The 19,846-nt window shown below is 34.4% G+C and overlaps 5 protein-coding genes and 1 long non-coding RNA gene across 8 annotated transcripts; 3 read left to right on the top strand and 3 right to left on the bottom strand.

Annotated features, from left to right (window-relative positions):
* Nucleotides 1–40: 40 nt before the first annotated feature.
* p115 (general vesicular transport factor p115) lies at nt 41–4,014 on the top strand. The gene is made up of 12 exons (XM_011155766.3): nt 41–180; nt 376–607; nt 678–934; nt 1,011–1,212; nt 1,299–1,450; nt 1,536–1,726; nt 1,800–1,972; nt 2,223–2,650; nt 2,731–2,911; nt 3,034–3,233; nt 3,310–3,714; nt 3,771–4,014. The coding sequence occupies exons 1-12, from the start codon at nt 103–105 to the stop codon at nt 3,831–3,833; spliced, it is 2,562 nt and encodes an 853-aa protein (XP_011154068.1). The 5' UTR covers nt 41–102; the 3' UTR covers nt 3,834–4,014.
* ND-75 (NADH dehydrogenase (ubiquinone) 75 kDa subunit) lies at nt 3,703–8,473 on the bottom strand. Of its 2 annotated transcripts, none has more exons than XM_011155726.3 (13): nt 8,363–8,473; nt 7,944–8,116; nt 7,400–7,507; nt 6,954–7,319; nt 6,639–6,860; nt 6,397–6,532; nt 5,950–6,302; nt 5,693–5,878; nt 5,425–5,614; nt 5,118–5,293; nt 4,895–5,029; nt 4,419–4,699; nt 3,703–3,829 (listed from the first exon to the last, which is right to left on the bottom strand). In XM_011155726.3, the coding sequence occupies exons 2-12, from the start codon at nt 8,100–8,102 to the stop codon at nt 4,547–4,549; spliced, it is 2,184 nt and encodes a 727-aa protein (XP_011154028.1). In that variant the 5' UTR covers nt 8,103–8,116; nt 8,363–8,473; the 3' UTR covers nt 3,703–3,829; nt 4,419–4,546. The 2 variants fall into 2 exon arrangements, with proteins under 2 accessions (XP_011154028.1, XP_019701165.1); XM_019845606.2 differs by having other exon boundaries at nt 7,944–8,111; nt 8,363–8,427.
* A 307-nt stretch (nt 8,474–8,780) lies between these two features.
* On the top strand, nt 8,781–10,685 carry eEF1beta (elongation factor 1-beta). Its single transcript, XM_011155714.3, has 3 exons — nt 8,781–9,044; nt 9,991–10,418; nt 10,520–10,685. Exons 1-3 carry the CDS (start codon nt 8,965–8,967, stop codon nt 10,672–10,674), a joined length of 663 nt encoding a protein of 220 aa, XP_011154016.1. The 5' UTR covers nt 8,781–8,964; the 3' UTR covers nt 10,675–10,685.
* Nucleotides 10,686–12,874: 2,189 nt separating this feature from the next.
* On the top strand, nt 12,875–16,222 carry LOC105191919 (invertebrate-type lysozyme 3). Its single transcript, XM_011155704.3, has 4 exons — nt 12,875–13,213; nt 15,392–15,574; nt 15,656–15,729; nt 15,848–16,222. Exons 1-4 carry the CDS (start codon nt 13,150–13,152, stop codon nt 15,983–15,985), a joined length of 459 nt encoding a protein of 152 aa, XP_011154006.1. The 5' UTR covers nt 12,875–13,149; the 3' UTR covers nt 15,986–16,222.
* Nucleotides 13,084–15,232, bottom strand: LOC109504707 (uncharacterized). Of its 2 annotated transcripts, XR_003114054.1 has the most exons (4): nt 14,751–15,232; nt 14,314–14,437; nt 13,576–13,732; nt 13,084–13,254 (listed from the first exon to the last, which is right to left on the bottom strand). It is a non-coding gene; the product is annotated as an uncharacterized LOC109504707 (long non-coding RNA). The 2 variants fall into 2 exon arrangements; XR_002163175.2 differs by having other exon boundaries at nt 14,314–15,232.
* Nucleotides 16,223–16,225: 3 nt separating the features above from the next.
* On the bottom strand, nt 16,226–19,478 carry LOC105191904 (nucleolar MIF4G domain-containing protein 1 homolog). The gene is made up of 8 exons (XM_011155680.3): nt 19,160–19,478; nt 18,418–18,863; nt 17,979–18,263; nt 17,706–17,893; nt 17,375–17,550; nt 16,928–17,280; nt 16,702–16,833; nt 16,226–16,623 (listed from the first exon to the last, which is right to left on the bottom strand). The coding sequence occupies exons 1-8, from the start codon at nt 19,353–19,355 to the stop codon at nt 16,333–16,335; spliced, it is 2,067 nt and encodes a 688-aa protein (XP_011153982.1). The 5' UTR covers nt 19,356–19,478; the 3' UTR covers nt 16,226–16,332.
* Between the last annotated feature and the right edge of the window lie 368 nt (nt 19,479–19,846).

Raw genomic sequence — 19,846 nt, 5'->3', positions numbered from 1 at the left:
CCGCCACTCAGTGATGTCAGGGGTGGGATAAATGTCTCCGGCGATCGTCCCACGTCTGCACTTTGTGTAGTTTGCTTTGACAAGTTGGAAATTATTAAAAAAATGGAATATTTTAAAAGTAGTTTAAAATCCGTTTTAGGAACTGCTCCTGCTGGAACGCAAACAACAGGTGCTGATACAGTAAGTGGGAAAATGTTGATCTAGTAATACACAGCCTGTGTGAAAGAAAGGTTATTCTTTCATATGTTTGAACAAATGTCACATCACATCAGTGCATTTATACAATCATTTATTATCTGGTATAACTTTATGTTCAGAATAAAAAATCAATTGACAAGTAGCAATTATTATAACGTGATATCTTATGAACAACAGGTGGAGAAGTTAGTAGACAGATTGCAATCATCTACTTTACTCGATGATAGAAGAGATGCATGTCGTGCACTCAAGGCATTATCCCGCACGTACCGTTTGGAAGTAGGTGCTCAAGGAATGGATGCACTGAGACAAGTTTTAGAAATGGACAGGACAGATTGTGAGATAATTGGTTTAGCTTTGGATACTTTGTGCAATATAACAAACCCTGAAACATTTGATGAGGAAGAAAGTAAGGCTATAAGTTTCAGCAATATTAATACAGTGATTTGTATTATTTAATTACTTTTGCTCTGTTTTAGTTGATAAACATGATTCTAAGAACAAAGTAGGTGAACAGTTTACAGAAATATTTATCAAACATCCTGATAGTGTCGGATTAGTATTAGCATTTCTTGAAGAATTTGATTTTCGCGTTAGATGGCCAGCACTGAAACTGTTAACATATTTATTAGCAAACAGATCTAAAGACATCCAAGAAATAATATTGGTCAGTCCTATGGGAGTCTCTAAATTGATGGATTTATTGAGTGACAGCAGAGAAATTATACGTAATGATGTAGGTTAAATTGGTTATTTTTCAAGAAGTATTAGATAAGAAGGATGTTTTTCCTTTAATATATTTTTATACTTAGGTTTTATTACTACTTATTCAATTAACGAAAGGCAATGCAAATATACAAAAAATAGTAGCATTTGAAAATGCATTTGATCGAATATTTGATGTTATCAAACAAGAAGGTAATGCAGATGGTGGTATTGTTGTGGAAGATTGTCTCTTGCTGATGTTAAACCTTCTCAGAGGAAATGTTAGTAATCAAAACTTTTTTAAAGAAGGTAATATCTTTTTAATAATAAAAATACTAATAAAATGTTATGTTATATTGTCTTTAAATTGTCCTCTTTTATGTTATAACATATAGGTAGCTACATTCAGAAATTAACACCAATGTTTCAAATACCAAATGAACTAGAGGATAATAATCTCGGTGGATGGAGCCCACAGAAAGTGTCTAATGTTCATTGCATGGTGCAAGTTATACGGGCATTGGTAGCACCTAGTGCTCCCGCTCAGGTAAAAATAATATTGGCACACTATATAATACTTGTACGTGCAATATCTTGTATTTTATTTTTGACAAAATAATTATTCTGTAAAGGCAGTTGCTGCTTGTCAACGAACCATGAGGGCATGTGGATTATTGCAAGCATTGTGTGATATACTGATGGCAAGTGGAGTGCCTGCAGATGTATTAACTGAAACTATTAACACTGTGGCAGAAGTAATAAGAGGGAATGCTAGTAATCAAGAATTCTTGGCAAGTGTCATGGCGCCGAGTATTCCACCAAGGTATACCTTATAAATATCTTATATTAATATATTCAAGAATAATAAAATAACTGTATAAACCAATATATTATAGGCCGGCTATTGTTGTTCTACTGATGTCCATGGTGAACGAGAAGCAACCATTTATTTTACGATGTTCAGTACTATATTGTTTTCAATGCTTTTTATATAAAAATGAAGTGGGACAAACGCAATTAATTCAAACTTTATTACCGCAAGGCAATGAAGCACCATCACTAACTACAGGTTCTTTAAGTTCTCTAAAATAATATAAATTTGAACCAACATTTTCATTGAATATATATAGTTTTTGTTTTATTTGATAAATTTCTTATTATTTGAGAGTAAACCACGATTATTTCAAAACTCTATTATATCTCTTATATGTGAAGATCTTCGAGATAAAAATGGTTTCTAAATGAAACGATACGAAATTATATATATATATATATATATATATATTTATACGAAATTATATATATATATTTGTTGTTAGGACAGTTGCTGTGCGGCGGATTGTTTTCTACAGATTCTTTGTCAAATTGGTTCTCCGCTGTGGCATTATCTCACGCCTTGATTGAAAATATAAGTCAAAAGGAGCAACTCTTGAGAGTACTTCTCGCGACCAATATCGGCAAGCCACCGGTGACGCTTATGCAACAATGTGTCATGTTGTTACAGCAGGGTAACAAAACGCAATGTAAATTGGGTCTACTGATTTTACTTTGTCGATGGACTTCCTATTGTCCACTCGCGGTCAAGTCGTTTCTAGCTATTGACTCTTCAGTAGCATATTTAACAGCCCTCCTATCGTCGCAAGAGAATAACGAAGATTTGCAAGAGACCTTATTACATAGTATGTGTGCTTTACTTATCGGTATTTGCGTACACTTTAACGATGATAGTGTATCTACATACACGAAGGTGCGTAGAACAAACATTTCACATATCAATCAAGATAAAGAGGCAAATAAGTAACATAATTTTTTAATTTTATCTTGCAGGAGAAGGTATGCAATTTAATAGAGAATAGAATAGGTTTGGAAAAGTTTCAAGATGCGATCGGCGGTATTGCTAGACATGAAGTATATTCCAGAACATTAAAACATCCACAGCCTTCAACTAAAAAGCCATCTGAACTTTTATTAGATCATGAATTTTGCAGACTGTGGAAAAGTTTAGAAGGTATTGATATATAATATAAGAGATGTCAACTCCAAAGTGTTAAGAAATTTAATTTTTAAATTTCTCACGATGATACAAGATGTATTAAAAATTTCAAGATGATATTTTTTTCTTTTTATTAGGTGTTGTAATAAAATCAGTGATGGATGCTAATAGTGAACATCAGAATAAGAATCAATTATCTATGATGAGTTTATCTGATAGCACGCTGGTTTCACAATATAAAGATCTTATCAGGGAGCAGGATACACAAATTCAACAGCTAAAGCAACAGCTGAATCAGACTCATGATTCTTTCATAAAAAAGAATGAAGAACTTGAAGTATAAAACAATTTCCTTAAAATAAAATTTATAGAATGTATTGTATTTTCTAAATTAATTTTTTATATTATTGTAGGCAGAAATACAAACGCTTCGGTCGACTGTTAGTCATTTACGAGACCAAAATTTAGTTCTTCGAGCTGCACAAGCGAATATAGGAGAGGGAAAAGAAATCATTAGTTCTAGCAACAATGTGGAACACTTGGAGAAAGAGTTACAAACGTACAAAACGATGGTTGTGGATTTAGAAAATCGTTTAGTGGAATATTCACACGTAGTACAAGAGCACAAAGATAACGATAATACAAAGAAAGAATCAGAAAATTCTAATAAAATAAAAGAATTAGAATATCAATTAAAATTAAAGATAGAGGAAATTGAAAAATTGAAGAAGGATCAAGAAAATCTTTTAGAGCTTCTAACTGATCAAGATAGTATTATTACGCGATACAAAGAAAGATTGGCCGAATTAGGAGATAAGGTACGTTTTATTTTAACTTCTTCATACATAGTAAATAAAACGTGACTTCTCTTTAGGTCGAATCTGATGAAAGTTCCGGTGAACCTGACACGGATGATCAACCAGAATCAAGTAACTGAAATATTTTTAATCAATATTTTTTCATTTAAAATATATAAGTGGACAGTTTTTTTTAATAAATTCTGTTTTGTAAAGATTTCATTTTACGTGTCATAAATATATAGTATGAAAATATAGAATATATTTACAAGACATATATAATGACATACGTTACACATAATTATAAATTATAAATGTTATTCTCGCTTTTAGAAATATTTCAAATAAATAATGAATATTTTTCGAATGAAAGAATGTAAGTATAATACCTTTGTGATTCTGTATAATTATGTTCTAGTATATATCCAGATGCTCAGTGAATTTACTAATAATGATGATATAATTATTATAAATGTATATTATATTAATACTAATATATTAACACTAAAGAAACTGTCATCAGACATTCCTATAATAATATGTTCAATGTAATTATTTGTGCTATCTATGAAAGATATGTATAGAAAAATTATCCAAGGGAATAAATTTATTAATTTATTTTAAATAATTTAGTTTTTATTGTAACTACGAGTATACAACATTACGGGACTGAGATCAACAGTCGCAAATAAAATTCCATTTTTAGTATTGTTTAATATACAGACCTTTACATTTCGATCCTTGATGTTTTCTCTTGTAATTTGTTTTATAACTGGCTGTAGAGTGTCATAATATCTAGCCAATCTCTTATCGAGTAACTAGCGAGTGAGGATTTTGTCCAATGTTGGATAGCTTATACTGTGTTTTGTCGTTGTTTTATGACTGCTTGAACGCACTTTGCCATAGTCAAAGATGCTCGTGATACTACATCAGTCATAAAGAACTCATCCAACATTTTATGTTTAATATCCACTGGCTCAGGTAGAAATGATCCTCCAGATTGTTGCTATACGTACATTACAAGCAATACATATAGATATTATTATTCCAACACTTAAAATATAAAAATTATAATTCAATCAATGTATCTTAATTGAACCTCCATAAATTTAACATCAATTTTTTTATTTTTACCGAAGAGATTGCCTAGTTCTAGCCGAGAATTCGTTGGTTTAATTACGTATCAAATCGTGATACAAACCTTAGCCATCTCTAAAGCTTGTGTGAAGAAATTGGCTGGTTCAACTTCACCGTATCGAACCAAATGAGGTGCAATTTCTTCAAGTCTTGATCTCACGTCATTCAAATTGTCGTAGGGTAAAGTGATGTCAGCTATCTATAATAATTTAATAAAACGTATATAAATTATATTTCGATCGGTAATTTAAATATTTTATAAAGATATTGTTGCATGAATTATTTACTTCAGAAAGAGCACGGATAATTTTCCAATCTGGACGTGCTAAGCCAGGTGGTGTAATTGCTGCACATGTTTGTTGAGAACGACCCTCTGTGTTAACATAACTTGCGACTTTTTCAGTGTACGCCGCTCCAGCGAGTACAACGTCAGCAATGGCCGCTCCAGCATCACCGTGACTTCCTATGTATATAAGATTTGTTAGTCAGACTTGACGATTTAATTAAAAGTTACAGATGTATATAAATTGATTTTTTTAAATAAAATATAAATATTGTACCACCTTAAATATATCTCGATGCTATTATACATGCCTATGTAAATGATGAATGTATTCGGGAAATCTTCCTTCTTAATATCCGCGTCATCAGCACCTAGAAGGAACAGAACTTTCGGTTGTTGTTGTTTGATTTCTTCTACAGTCGAGCCATAGCCGATATCTAACGCAGCAACTTGAGAGGCATTTGTATGCAGGATGTTTAAGATCTTCCAGTCCTGGGGAGCCTGAAGCAAAATTAATAGTTATCGCAATTTCTACAAAGTTACGATACAAGGAAGAAAAACTAAAAGAGAATAAATTACTTTGGAGTTATCTCCTAAAGCCTTCGCCAATTCCTGCGTTTCGTAAAGGATTTTCGCTCCATCCTTTCGAGATAACTGTTCAGCGCCTAAGATAACGAGCGGTTTTTTAGCCTCTTTCAAAATCGTGCTGAATGGATGCGAGCCGTTCCTAAGTTTCATTATCACATCGAAAGACTGTCCTAGATGCTGCGTGTAAAAAAAATGTTACATTCTGCAAGACAAGACTACTATAAATTCAATGTAAAAGAAATCTATACCTCATGATCGTATGTTAGATCTACATCTGGGCCAATAAGGGCGACTGTTTGTTCACCATGTAGATAGCCTTTTCTGAGACGCGTGTTCACCAGTGGTGCCTCATATCTGGGATTTGTACCGATTAATACTACGATGTCTGCATCTTCAATTGCGGCGATGGTGTTGTTCAAAAGATAATTGCTCCTGAGATCAATACCCGAGCCATCTTTCGGGAAACACTGTTCTGTAGCTAGCCCCTCGCTGCCTAATTTGTTCACTAAATCCTTCATGGTGACTAAAGCTTCCGCGTCTGCCATTTTACCAGCGATCGCGGCACATTTGCCCGCCGGTATGTTCATTAAAGCTTTGGCAGCTAATCATCATGAAAAACGTTATATGCAATGCAATTACAAACACTTAAGAAACAAATTAGATACATGCGCATAACAGATGTTAATTAATTCTACCAGCAATAAGTGCATCTTCCCAATCTACAGATTCCAGTTTTCCCTTGATTTTCATCATTGGCGTAATAAGCCGTTGCCTCTTGAGTCCGTCGTATGAAAAACGAGCCTTATCTGAGAGCCATTCTTCGTTTACTTCCTATAAATTATGCCGATAATTATTAATTACGTCAGAAAATCGTATATTCCTCTAATATTTTTGGTTCTGACATATTCTAACAATATAATGTGAAAATAATATTAACCTCATTCACTCTTGGTAATATTCTCAAAACTTCGTCAGTTCTGTGAGAGATAACTATGTTACTACCAACAGCATCGTGAACATCAATACTGTCAGTACAACGTGTCTCCCATGGACGAGCAACAAATGCATATGGTTTGCTAGTCAATGCACCCACTGGACAGAGGTCAATGATATTTCCCGATAATTCTGACAAGAACATTTTCTCAATATACGTCCCCACCTTTAATATTACCATATAAATGTTATACAATCTTAACTTTTTCTACAACTTAACAAAATATATATCCAGAATATTATAAATATCAAAACACACCTGCATATCATTACCACGACCTGTAGTTCCTAAATCATCAATACCAGCTACTTCTGAAGCAAATCGGATACATCTCGTGCAATGTATACAACGTGTCATAACTGTTTTGATCAAGGGTCCAAGATCTTTATCCTCCACTGCTCTTTTCCCAGAGAACTTAATATCAACAAACCTACTCCTATCGGTTCCAAAAGCCATGCTTTGATCTTGTAAATCACATTCTCCACCCTGATCACAGATTGGACAGTCCAGTGGATGATTAACCAGTAAAAACTCCATAACACCCTCACGAGCTTTCCGTGTTATATTAGAGTTAGTTTTTACTTTCCAACCTTTCATTACTGGCATGGCACATGCAGCCACCGGCTGTAAATAAATTTAAAACAAATATAAATTATTAATTTATATTTTGTTTATTCTTTTACATGTCCTATTTTATCCTGTACCTTGACTTGCTTTTCTATTTCAACAAGACACATTCTGCAATTCCCAGCAACAGCAAGTCTTTCATGATAACAAAATCTTGGTATTTCAACTCCCACCTTGGCAGCAGCCTAAAAGAAAATTTTTGTCATAAACATTACTAAGACTCTATTTTCTAAATTATTATAAATAAAATCTATTTTCAGAAAATTTATAACAGAGTTTTCTATTACTTGTAAATTAAATCACAATTGTGGAAAAATTGATATTTCTGATTTTATCATCATGGCAACAAGAATACTTTTTAGCACCAAATAAGTATCAATTGCATAATATTGCATAATATTATAAATTTCTTATTGAAATTCATGGTAAAAAACTCAATTGTTATTAGCTCAATTTTATTTTAATATTATCTATCATTTATAAAAGATATATCTTGATACTTATATTCTTTAAACCTGAAATTTTATATATACAGTGTAGAATATAGAAACTACATCATTAGTTATGACAAAATGAGCAAAGGCAAATGGAAAAAAACTATAAAAGTACATCGACACACACCTGCAAGACTGTTGTTCCTGGTGGCACTTGTACAGGTTTATCATCGATAAAAAGTTCAATCAATTCCTGCTGAGACTTGCTGGATGTTGTATGAAAACTAACAGCACAAAACCTTCCATTTGCCAGGCCTGTAGCCCTTACGACTGGTAGTCGCAACATCTTGTCAAGCTAAACTATCAATATCAGTAACACTTCATTATGTAATAAATAAACTTTGCTATACAATCGACGAGGAGATGGCGAATTAACCTAACCAGAGATGAAATAAGCGAAATATCTATCTCTAAGAGAAACGATCAAGTCGCAACACGTCTGTGTTGCAAAATACCGCGATAACTCGTCAAATATTTATCCATGAGAATGATTAGAACCTAAATTTCACAGATAAAATTACTACAGCTGTTTCTGTGCATAAATACCTTCTTTAGATGTCAGAAAACCTGAACACCATCGATTGAGCTCATGATGAGCAATGGAGAGTTCGATTCAGGAATATTGTCACTTGATTTTGCGTCACCGTGTATATATAGTCTCCTCGATTTTGAACCAATGAATTCGTATATAAACTAGGGAAATTCACAATGGCCATTTGCACATCAATCAATAAAATTCTTGTCTGTGAATATTCATTTTCATAATTATTGATCTAAATGAATATTGAGCTCATCAATAAACTAAACTCCACTGAAATCCATGAATCTAGGCCTATATCAAATACTTCAAAGTTATTTTTATACATTTTTTAAGGCTACCACGCAAGAGGGCAGCAGCTCCGGTGTCGTCGTTGTCGTTGTCGTGCGAATCCACCCGTGTCGTCGCCAAAGAAAGAACAGCCAGAAAGAACCGGAACGGACGTCACGTCGTCGCTCAAGTTGCGATACTCGAACCGAGTCGTACCGTCGCGGTGGCCTCTATCGTCGCACGTAGCTCTCTCTTCCGGCGATCCGCAAGACGAAGAGGTCCCCGTTGAACGTCCTGCTCTCTTCGTCAAATATTTACACGTCCAGGACACGTTCTAGCCATGGCCATCGGTGACTTGAAAACCGACAAGGGCGTTAAGGATCTCAACACCTACCTCGCCGATCGCAGTTACGTCGACGGGTGAGTCTACTTTTATCATACTTCCGCGCGATCCACGTCTCCGGTACACGTGCTTCTCTTGTCGGCATCTTGGTGAATGATTTTCCTTCCCTTGGCCTTGATATCCCAGCCTTGGCATTATTCACGGTCTCTCGTAGACAGAAGCCTGAATCCTGCCGGCATACGAATATTCGACCTATTCATGGTCATTGATCTCGTTTATACTATGCGGCAGATCACGACGTTCCGGTATAACGTATAGATATGTGACATGCGACGATATATACGCACGCACGCACACAACCGTCGTACATCGTATCTTATGCGCTTATTTTTATGTTCGCTGAATCCTTTCACACAGTCTACACCGTCCCGTTGGTCTTTCTTTCGGTTTCTTTGGCAAATTTCCTGTTTAGAACCTGCTTTGTAAGCTCTTGCTTTGATAACACTCTTGTTGCGATTTTACACTTGATGATTGTGTCTGTATTTGGACATATGCATAAAAGTGAGAGAAGTATTCAATGTTTGCTCACACATACATCTATCAGAATATACGCTATATTTATTGCATATGTATTATTTTTTTCTTTTCTTAGTTAAAATGTTAATTTAATATAAAAAAAATTGCAACTATATGCTATATATCTTTGTATCCTCCTTTTATTTTTATTTATTATCTATCTCAATGTATTTTATAGTAAGAATATTAGTAAGGTTTTAAAATTTGTATTGTATTTTATGTATCAACTTTCATATTGTCCATTAATTTTTTAAACATTTTTTCCTTACGCATTAATCAAGTTGAAGCAATGTTCAACTTGACAATTTATATCATCTGAGGACATATATATGTAAAATAGATGTTCATTCTTATTTATATACCACATATGAAATCAATTAAGTCAATTAACAAGGATTATTTTGGATGCAAAGTAACATATCGTATAAAAGAATTTACACTCAATAGGTGGCAACCAACTCAAGCCGATGTTGCAGTACTTGAAGCACTTGGGAAAGCACCGTCATCTTCAAATCCTCATGTACTTCGTTGGTACAACCACATAAAATCATATGATCTTAAGACATTACCTGGTGAAAAGAAAGCCCCTGCTATCTTCAGTGCAGCTAGCACTCCAGTTTCGTCCGCAGCAAAGGCAAATGAGGATGATGATGATCTGGATTTGTTCGGGTCGGACGATGAAGAAGACGCGGAAGCCGCGAAGGTCAGAGAGGAAAGGCTAAAAGCATATGCGGAGAAGAAATCGAAGAAACCCGCGGTCGTCGCTAAGTCGAGTATCGTATTAGACGTGAAGAGCTGGGGCGATGAAACAGATATGAAAGAAATGGAAAATAAGGTGAGATCGATCCAACAAGACGGTCTCGTTTGGGGTGCATGTAAGTTCTCACATTGTATCACTCGATATGCATACAAATATGATATTCATTGATTACATAAACGCAGAAAGATTGTGAATATGAATTTTTATGATTTACAGCAAAACTTGTCCCAGTCGGTTACGGCATAAATAAGTTACAGATAATGTGCGTGATAGAAGATGAAAAAGTGTCTGTGGACTTGTTGATGGAACAGATTCAAGAGTTCGAAGATCTAGTTCAATCTGTAGACATTGCTTCGTTCAATAAAATCTAAGGAAACTAAAACAGCTCATTACTTTTAATATGAAAATATTAATAAATATTAATTGTTTGTATATATAATTTGTTACTTAATATACCCGAAGAATTCCTAGTGCAGTCTTCGAGAGTAATACAATATTGAGAAGCTTCATTGGGAGTGTATTTATTTTAACACCTACTTTTTATTACTAAGTGGGTGTTACACAATATCACATCGGGTGATAACCGAATAATTATTTCAGTACATCCTCGTATGTATTCAGTTTTCATCGTTGGATAAAACTATCTCGGTCGATATAGGTCAAATGCAACTCAGATAAAACTTTTCGATTCTAAACGTCAATGTAACGAGATTGATTTTTATGTTGATATCTTTCGCAGAAGATACATGTCGGAACTTGTGCATCGATCGTCACCTTCAGTCTTAGCATATAGATGCTTCAAACGTGCAATTTAATCCTAGTGTTCAATTTCTACGAGTTCATCGAGATTGTCAATTGTTGAGATATTCGTTAAGCTTCTTTGATCAAAATTTTTGATTGTTTAATGGGAAATTATTTCCTTACGTTCGATGATATTATCGTGCCATCGTGACACAAAGATATTTTTCTTCGTATTTGCGTGTCGATCACGTCGTTCGTCGATACTACTCATCGTTCGTGATGTATAAATTCGTTATATAATCCGGATGTGATAATAATCGATAGATGTAATGTGTATGAAATTATTTCGCTGAATTCTGGAGCGGGTGCTTCAAAATCCTTGAAATCCTTCGGACGCAGCGGAAACGTCGCGACGTATGACATTTGCTGCTAGTTTCATAACGGAAAAACCAGTAGCTATAAACGAATTAGAGATATCGTAGAATGCGAGAATTTTATACACGTTATATCGTTTGCACGATGATGTAACGGGAATTTCAGCGATGTTATCGATGTAAAAAAACAACGAGACATTCATCAGTCGCCGTCGACATGATATGTATACGTCTATATCGCGTGCATACATATCTTTGATTATTTTTAACTAGGAAAAAACATGATTCTATTTCTTGTTCCTTCGTTTTTACAATCCTTCGTTTTTACAATCACACGATCGCCGCTGCGAAAAATCCGAGCGAACAATTATCGATGAGCGATAACGTTTCGTCTATCACACGCTCGTTGCGAACGAGAACGTAACTTGTTCTTTCGCTTCTTTACACACTGCTTCTTGTTGCTTTACAAACTCGTTCTCGAGGAAGGCATTAATTGTAAATTTATCGACGAGCGACACCGGCGCGCGCGTGCTTAGGGCATTGACATTGACATTGAACTTGGGATCCGGTTGTATGCGACGGTCTCCTCACGTCTCCGTTGCGAGTTTTAAGCTAACGACACGCCGGACATCAATATCCACTTGTGTTAGAAGACGTATTAAAGACTACGAGCGGATCGCAGGATTTAGGGTTTATTGCCGTAAAACACCCAGTATTAAGTTTCGACGTTTTCCTTTTGCGTTTCCTCGTTCTTTCCAGATATCATTACGACTGCGACATGCTGATCCGCTTTTTTGCATTTTTCATCGTACCCCATCCTTTGCGGATCCTAAAAGGATAGAGATGTTTAATAGTCACGTTATTTAAAAAATACGCTGGAATTACGACAGGGAACAACAAAGAGGAAACTTATACGCTTTCTTGGCTATTAGTGACTATACAACGATTAACTCTAGAAGTTGAGTGGACACGTAACGTGTATGTATACTCGATGACTATCAGAATAATGAAAGGATAAATACCTTTCATGAATTATATCCAGGATTGTATTTCTAATTACGAATGCTTCTCACGCGATCGAATGCGATTCACGCGGATGAGCGAATGCCATTGATGAGATACAATCTTTTAAAATTCGCACACATTGCGATACATTTTATAAAGTGATTTTTTTCAGTTTTCAGATTCCCAACATCATATTCCTTTGCATCGTAAAAAACCCCAAAGGATATTTTTTCTCAGAAAGACGATACCCCGGAATTTTATTCGAGTTTATCTGACTCTTACGCCGTCCAGGACCCTCTTCAGAGCACAGCTCTTTAAAACCTCTGCTGCAAATAAAAAAACTCACTAAAAGTGAAAGAGTGTGATCAGCGATGATCCTGAGGACCATCGTAAGATGTTATCTAGCCAGCAATTTGTTTTTCTTTTTATGTCTTTTTATCCCTTGCTTCAGATCCCGACAACGACGATGACGACGAAATTCTCGTCCTTCAACCGCTTCCCAAATGTCTGCTCTTCCCCATCCCGTTCTCCCGTGTGTCCTCGTCTCCTCGCCATCTCTGCGTCTCGCGACATTCGCGGCTGATATCACCGTATATAAGAAAGCGATCGGTAGAGGACAACGCGAAAGCGCGGATCTTCTTGCGTCAGTCGACAGTGTCTTCAGGGACTAGCACAGTGCACTGGCAGACGTTGTTCCTTGTGGATTGGTAACAGCATATTTCTGAGATGTCGGCCAAAGTTTCGTGGATCGTTGCGACCACGCTCGCATTGCTCTGCATTTGCGTGTACGGTAAGCTACATCATCGAGTTTTACCCGTTTTATCAGCGTGACTGTTATAACAATAAATTAATTAATTAACTAATTGCATTATAAATTGTAAATTCGAAATAGTCATTAGATTTCGTTAGACACATGGAATTCGCGGAGCGCTTTTCAGATATCATTAAAACGACATATGACATATTATAATTAATGACGAATAGAAATCAATAGAAAAATATTCGTTGATAATTTGCTTTTAATCTCGACAAAACTCCTAAAAATCTGTTCGAAGTCCCCCATCGATCTTCGACAGACCGAAATCCGTTCTGGTTTTATCTCATCGCAGATCCGCTCATCGCTTATTCCGAGAATTCTTAATATCCGTGTACCGTTAATAACAGTCTGCGTCTTCACGTTGTTACAAAAAAGATCTAAGTCCATGACAGCGTTCCTGACCGACACGCGCAACGTCGTCGGTTGGCCTTGCGAGTATTATCCGCCTTTCTGAGGCCAAGCTTTCCCTTATGAGCCTTATGAGTGTTAATACTGAAAAAATATCTTTTATGATTCATAAGCTATGTCATTGAGTCTTTAGGAAAATGTCTGATTAGAAAGTTGAGCTTTAAGTCTAATAAAATATGAATTAAATAATATATAAAATGACACACAAAATAATATATATGAATGTGGATAAAATAATACATTACATGTTCCTAATACACTAGAAATAAACTGTCATTTGATACAATGTTCGATCAGATGTATTTCATATCTTCCAATAATTATTATATTACTTTTGTTAGTAGCGCAATGTTTACAAACGTTGTTTTAACATCGATATATCGTAGAAATAATAATTCAGAACGTTGGAAAGAGATATGCGATGTTATGACAAACACGATAGTTACGCTCTGTTTGCGATGAAATCAAAATTAAGACGATGACTCGAGGAAAATACGTTCGACTATTTTTATACGATCGCTCGAATCAATTGTATTTACTAGTAAATTGCCTTTGCAAACACAGTGATAAGCTGTGAAGAAGTATTATTACTCATTGCGTGATGAAAATGTTTTGACTATAAAACAATATACTCGCGCGATCATGAAGTGTGTTTTAAAAGTTACCTCTTCGCATAACCGAATATCTCTCCATTATGATAGAGAAAAATTCAAATGCAATAGTTGTCCCGAAGACACGAGAAGACCCTGAATCGCTTTATTAAGCGATTCGGCCTCGCCGCACCTATAACTATAGTGGGAGGCATAAGATAATCCGATTATATTCTAACTCTGATCACCGTAAATCTATTCAATCAATCTGAATGATTTAATTATCCTTCGTACATTGTGGTCTCGTTAAAGTCTGGTCAAAAGAAACTATTTAGCATACAAAGTTTTTTATCTAAGTTAATTAACACCAAACTTTTTTCGTATTTTTGAGAGAAATTCCATGTTTTCCGGGAAGATAAGAAATTTAGCTTCGTCAAATTGACAATCATATTCGATTTACAGTCAATATATACACATTTTGCACGACAATAGGATAAAATAAGTTTGAATACCAAAGCGTAAATCGTATGCCGAAAGGTCCTTCACCTTCACCGTAACCGGCATGGTATGCATCTGTATATAAATTACTATCAAAATCCACATGTTGATTTGAGTTATATTTTTAACCGTGATGCTGCGAAACAATTACGCGCATTCAGGTAGAACACATACCAGATGTGTGTTGCGAGTCACGTCGCGACACCGAAAGTGTCACGAACGACAAACGTTGTAGGGATTCAACGGACGACTGGTCCACTTCACTTTCGATGCTTTTTTTATTGTGGCTCTACGGCGAACGTCGAAAATGCGTCGCTCTAAACAGTTAGATAAAAGTCCAGCTTGTTGTGAATTCTTAATAAGGAGACATTCCACAGAACAACTATGTAATCTTATTGTCAAATCTTATCCCTAAGAATTTTGGCTATATGTATGTTTTAAATATTATTAAAAGTTCTTAATATATTTATCATTATAAGAGTTAAGATTTCTTAAATGTCTACCTATAACATGTAATATATATAAAAGAGATATTCAGCTATGTTATCCTTTGACGAGTCATCTTCTGTGTACAGAACATGTGCGTTAGATTGGATAAAATATTAAAATTGATCTTTATGAGTCAATGGCACTTATACGCTTTTTCCTCTTACAGCTCAACAGCCTGCCGATTTAATCCTTTCACAAGTCTGCTTGGGCTGCATATGCGAGGTTACATCAGGATGTAACACCACCATCGGCTGCTACGATTCAGTATGTGGGCCCTTTGCCATAACGTGGGGCTATTGGTCTGATGCTGGTAAACCAACCCTGAACAACGAGCCGCTCAATGACAAGTGTGAGTTATTAATAATACTGGTATTAATGAATATTACCTTATAATAATAATGATAACAAACATTGTTTTCTCCTTTATTAGCTTACGCAAACTGTGTTAACGATCCTTATTGCGCCGCTAATACGATACAAGGATATATGAACAAATTCGGTCAGGTAAGATTAATTCTGCCATCTAGTTCGAACTTTTCGTTTGTGTGTCTTCACTAATATTATCGTATCAGTGTTATATGCGTATATTGCACATAAATTATTGTATGTCTGTATTAAATAGGACTGCACCGGAGATGGAGTGATCAATTGTGACGATTATTTGCGTATTCATCGATTGGGCGGATATGGTTGCACTGGTCAGCTAGATAAGAAATATGAATATAGATATAAACTGTGCATGCAAACTTTCGGTCAGTAACACGTACATTATGTTAGAACCGAAAGACATTCTATTATCTATAGTCGTATATGTATGAATAAATCTGATAAAGACTTACAGTATATTTTAGTCGCATATTTAGAATGTATAACTGTTAATTTGTATCATATAGTGATACAGTACCTTAGTCTGTAGTTTCATTTGCTATATAATGTGATTTTTGGTAAATAAATTTACAAGAATTGTAACATTTTATAATAAATTTATGAAAAAAAATCATGAGTTGCCATTTACTTAAGTGATATATACAGTTGTTGGAAATCTTGATTCTCCAATTCTCTTATGTATATATACGTATATATGCATACGTGTGTGTTAAAAAACTTTTAAAATATAACTTTCGAATCGCGAGCATTTAAAATTTGATCTACCAATTCTGTTCGTTTTTGCAATAATGTACTCTGTTTCTGTAGATTTTCAGCAGCATAAATATTTTTTACAAGAAAATGACTTATAAATAATCTAAGACTTTCTCTGAAAGTCTGCAACTTTGGAGACAACGATATTCTTTGGAATACTTCTAAGCAGGCCTCCCCATTTTCATGTAACAGTATTCCCAACATAATTTGTCGTACAAGCCTCATAGTAAGCTTATCCAACTCGGTAAATTGGATTATCTGCAATTATCCGAATTAACTATATGATAATAAATGTCATAAAAAAAGTAATAGGAAATACGATAAATATCCATATACCTTCAAAACGGAAAGAGGAAGACCCTTTTCTAAAAACAGGTGAGTCAAGAATTTTGCCAGATTTGTTAGCTGTTTGGTGTTTAAATCATTCAATGTCTTCAACTTATCCCACAGTGCATACTGTATAGTTAACTGTAATAAATAATTACCAACCATTAAACTATGATAATTGGTTTACTATAAATAAAGTTATATACACTTTATACTTAAAATTATATTTACATACCTGATATTTCCTATCAGCGTCGCACAACTTCTGTGCCAATATAGCATAATAAGGATTAAACCTTTTCTCCTGGATACAACAACTAATGATAACATAAATTACTTCCCTCTGCTGCTGATTTTTCAAGCCAAGATGATGGATTTTTTCAAATGCATCTAGATAATCTTCAGCTGTCATAAGAACGCAAAAGATATCTCTTCTGATATTGGTATTCATTCTCTGCTTTCGTGCTAATTCTAGTATTTTTTCACTGTATTTTTGTTGATTGTTCTCTGAAGTTTTCTCTAATTTACCAATATCCTTGAGGCCAGACCAAGCAGATCCTACTACCCACCATTTTCCTCTCTCATCGGCTGTATAAAAAATATAAGTAATATATAATTCTAATATGTAAATATAGCTATATATTTTCATAATATATGTGCAATTTCTTGTGTGTGAACATACCTTCTAATAAATCTTCTAGAGTCACATTAAATTGTGTAACATTACAGCCTTTGTGAATAAAATTTTTCAAAATTTTCTTCAAATGTTCTATCCAAGTTGGATCATATTGAGGTATTTTGCTCATATTATTATTTTTTATCGCCAATAATATATCTAACATAAATTTGATCCTTGAACTATATTGATAATAAAAAATGTCAGATAAAAAATAAACGAAAATACATATTTGTAAAAAAATAATTAAACATAAAATCAATGCAAACGGGAGTACAAGTACTCTTTTTACTTGTGATAATTTAAAATATAAAACTTATAACAATATAAAACTTACTTTTCCTGAGTAGAATTACTCGCCTTCTGTTGTAAATTTAATATAAGCTCTTTCAATGCAAGTGGATCGTCTTTCCTCAACAGGAAGCCCACTGTCCTTAAAATCAGCAAAATTAATTCAATTTCTTTCTCTGTGAATTTTGCCGACAGTTTTTCTAATATCTGATATAAAAGACGATGACCATATACCTGCAAAACAAGGGGGAAAGTTATAGAATAGAATTACAATCATTCTTGCTCTGCAAAAAGTTACCAAAATTACTAAGAACATTACCTTGAAATTATAGAGATGCGAGATCATAAGAATTATATTATCCAACTCTTTATTCTCGATACTATGAGATTCACCTAACATCTGATGAAGCATTTTTACAGAAGTCAACAGAAAATGCGCACCAACTTCTGTACCAACATTTGCATGTAATACAGCAATTAACATCATATGTTCAGAGATAAGTCGATCCGGTGTTAGTACTGGTGCAATTATAGCTTCCATCATCAGCTTGGATAACATTATATTCATATCATTTCGACTGTTTGACATGTACAACTCCTCCACCTACAATATTAAAAATATTCGTGTAATAACCTTTTACAAACTATTAATAAAATCCTTTTTTGATAGAAACATATAACTTACAATTGAATGATTAATATAGGATTGTGATGATGCTTAACTGAACAACTTATATGCATTTAAATAGCAAAATTACCTGATTTGCAATAGTATGCATGTTTTGCTCGGCCAATCTATTCAGAATACCTTTAAGTTGTCTTTCTAATCTACGAGCTTTTTCACTGTCAACAGAGATATCTGTACTTATACTTGCAGCAGGTGGCACATATTTCTTTGCTATGACATTGCCTTCTTTATCTCTCTGTCTACCATAAATATCCTCCCACAAGCCTTTGCTATCATCTGACTGTTTTGATGCATCACTATGTTTTGACTCTTCATTCTCTATTTCATCTTCACCATTTGTTGGATAACTTTTTGTTTTCATGTTTATTCTGTCTGTTTCTTCTGAAGAAATATCATCTTCACTAATAGCCATGTTCAAATCTTCTTCAAATTCTGCACTCAATCCAGTTTCTAACAATTGTTTCTCAGTTTCTACCATATGATTCCTATCCTCTGAATCACAAAAATCCAAAAGATCTGATATAGATGTTAAAGAACAATTTATAAAAACAATATAATATAATAAATACATTTATGACATAAATATGTCCCTTTACAAAAATTTATAAAATATTTATCATTTATGCAATATTTATGCAATTATGCAATAGTAAAATATTTATTTCAAATGCTTTCTAAGACAAATATATAAATTATTTTCTAGCATAATGTTCTAATTCCAAACAAAAATTATGTTCAAAATATTTGTATAATGGATGGAATTATTCAAATTTAAAATGTCATATTAAAAATTATAGAATTACAAAGGATACAATCTAACCCATCTGCAACAAAAGACTTAGGAACAGATTTACTCTTCCTTTTGTTTAATTTCAATCGTTTTTCTAACTGTTTAATCATTTTGTCTTCTTTTACATTTGCCTGTATTAATTGCTCTATTTTTCGTTTTTTTATCTTTTTATTTTTTTTCCTCTCACTGGTAGTTTTAGCTTTTCCCTTTTTAGCCATCTTTAATGGTATTTATTTGTTTTATACAGTACGTGTTGCCGTGCGCAAAGTCAACTAGCGGATCGACGCTGCATGGTGAGCGGCCTGGCTCCCTCTCGCCAGAGAGGAACGTGAGAGCGGCCAACACGATGTTTTCGACGACACCGACTTTCCGCACTGGGAAAGGGCGCCATCTGCATCCATTTTGAGAGGGGAATTACTATGCTACACAATGCTACATCAATGCTACTATGCTATACAATGCTACATCCACTTTCAGGTTTCGGCGGTAAAACCTGTATGTGGTGGCAGTCCGTGCTACATCCATTTTTAGGCGGTTTATGTCCGTACTACAACCATAATAGCGTACTTGACAAGCACGGTCTCGCACATTGTTACGCGTTTATAATATGAATTAACATGTTAACATATGCAAAAAAAAGAATTGACATTGTGTATGATTAATATCATGAAGATCATACGAAGTGTCCGGTAATTAGCTGCCAACCCGA

Source organism: Harpegnathos saltator, unplaced genomic scaffold (assembly GCF_003227715.2).
Source record: "Harpegnathos saltator strain DR-91 unplaced genomic scaffold, Hsal_v8.6 scaffold75, whole genome shotgun sequence".
Taxonomy (NCBI): Eukaryota; Metazoa; Arthropoda; class Insecta; order Hymenoptera; family Formicidae; genus Harpegnathos; species Harpegnathos saltator.
Note: the sequence above shows the minus strand (reverse complement) of the source record. Positions and strands in the feature narration are given on the sequence as shown.

Excerpts from the sequence above, each read along its gene's own strand:
- p115 (XM_011155766.3), top strand. The coding sequence starts at position 103 with ATGGAATATTTTAAAAGTAGTTTAAAATCCGTTTTAGGAACTGCTCCT. Across the intron at positions 2,912-3,033 it reads ACTGTGGAAAAGTTTAGAAG|GTGTTGTAATAAAATCAGTG; the intron begins GTATTGATATAT and ends TCTTTTTATTAG. Across the intron at positions 3,234-3,309 it reads AAAAGAATGAAGAACTTGAA|GCAGAAATACAAACGCTTCG; the intron begins GTATAAAACAAT and ends ATATTATTGTAG.
- ND-75 (XM_011155726.3), bottom strand. The coding sequence starts at position 8,102 with ATGTTGCGACTACCAGTCGTAAGGGCTACAGGCCTGGCAAATGGAAGG. Across the intron at positions 5,294-5,424 it reads TACATTCATCATTTACATAG|GAAGTCACGGTGATGCTGGA; the intron begins GCATGTATAATA and ends TTATATACATAG. Across the intron at positions 5,030-5,117 it reads TTATCCGTGCTCTTTCTGAA|ATAGCTGACATCACTTTACC; the intron begins GTAAATAATTCA and ends AAATTATTATAG.
- eEF1beta (XM_011155714.3), top strand. The coding sequence starts at position 8,965 with ATGGCCATCGGTGACTTGAAAACCGACAAGGGCGTTAAGGATCTCAAC. Across the intron at positions 9,045-9,990 it reads GATCGCAGTTACGTCGACGG|GTGGCAACCAACTCAAGCCG; the intron begins GTGAGTCTACTT and ends TACACTCAATAG. Across the intron at positions 10,419-10,519 it reads CGGTCTCGTTTGGGGTGCAT|CAAAACTTGTCCCAGTCGGT; the intron begins GTAAGTTCTCAC and ends TATGATTTACAG.
- LOC105191919 (XM_011155704.3), top strand. The coding sequence starts at position 13,150 with ATGTCGGCCAAAGTTTCGTGGATCGTTGCGACCACGCTCGCATTGCTC. Across the intron at positions 13,214-15,391 it reads GCTCTGCATTTGCGTGTACG|CTCAACAGCCTGCCGATTTA; the intron begins GTAAGCTACATC and ends TTCCTCTTACAG. Across the intron at positions 15,575-15,655 it reads CGAGCCGCTCAATGACAAGT|CTTACGCAAACTGTGTTAAC; the intron begins GTGAGTTATTAA and ends CTCCTTTATTAG.
- LOC105191904 (XM_011155680.3), bottom strand. The coding sequence starts at position 19,355 with ATGGCTAAAAAGGGAAAAGCTAAAACTACCAGTGAGAGGAAAAAAAAT. Across the intron at positions 18,264-18,417 it reads TGCATACTATTGCAAATCAG|GTGGAGGAGTTGTACATGTC; the intron begins GTAATTTTGCTA and ends TTAATATTGTAG. Across the intron at positions 17,281-17,374 it reads TCTAGAAGATTTATTAGAAG|CCGATGAGAGAGGAAAATGG; the intron begins GTATGTTCACAC and ends TTTTTTATACAG.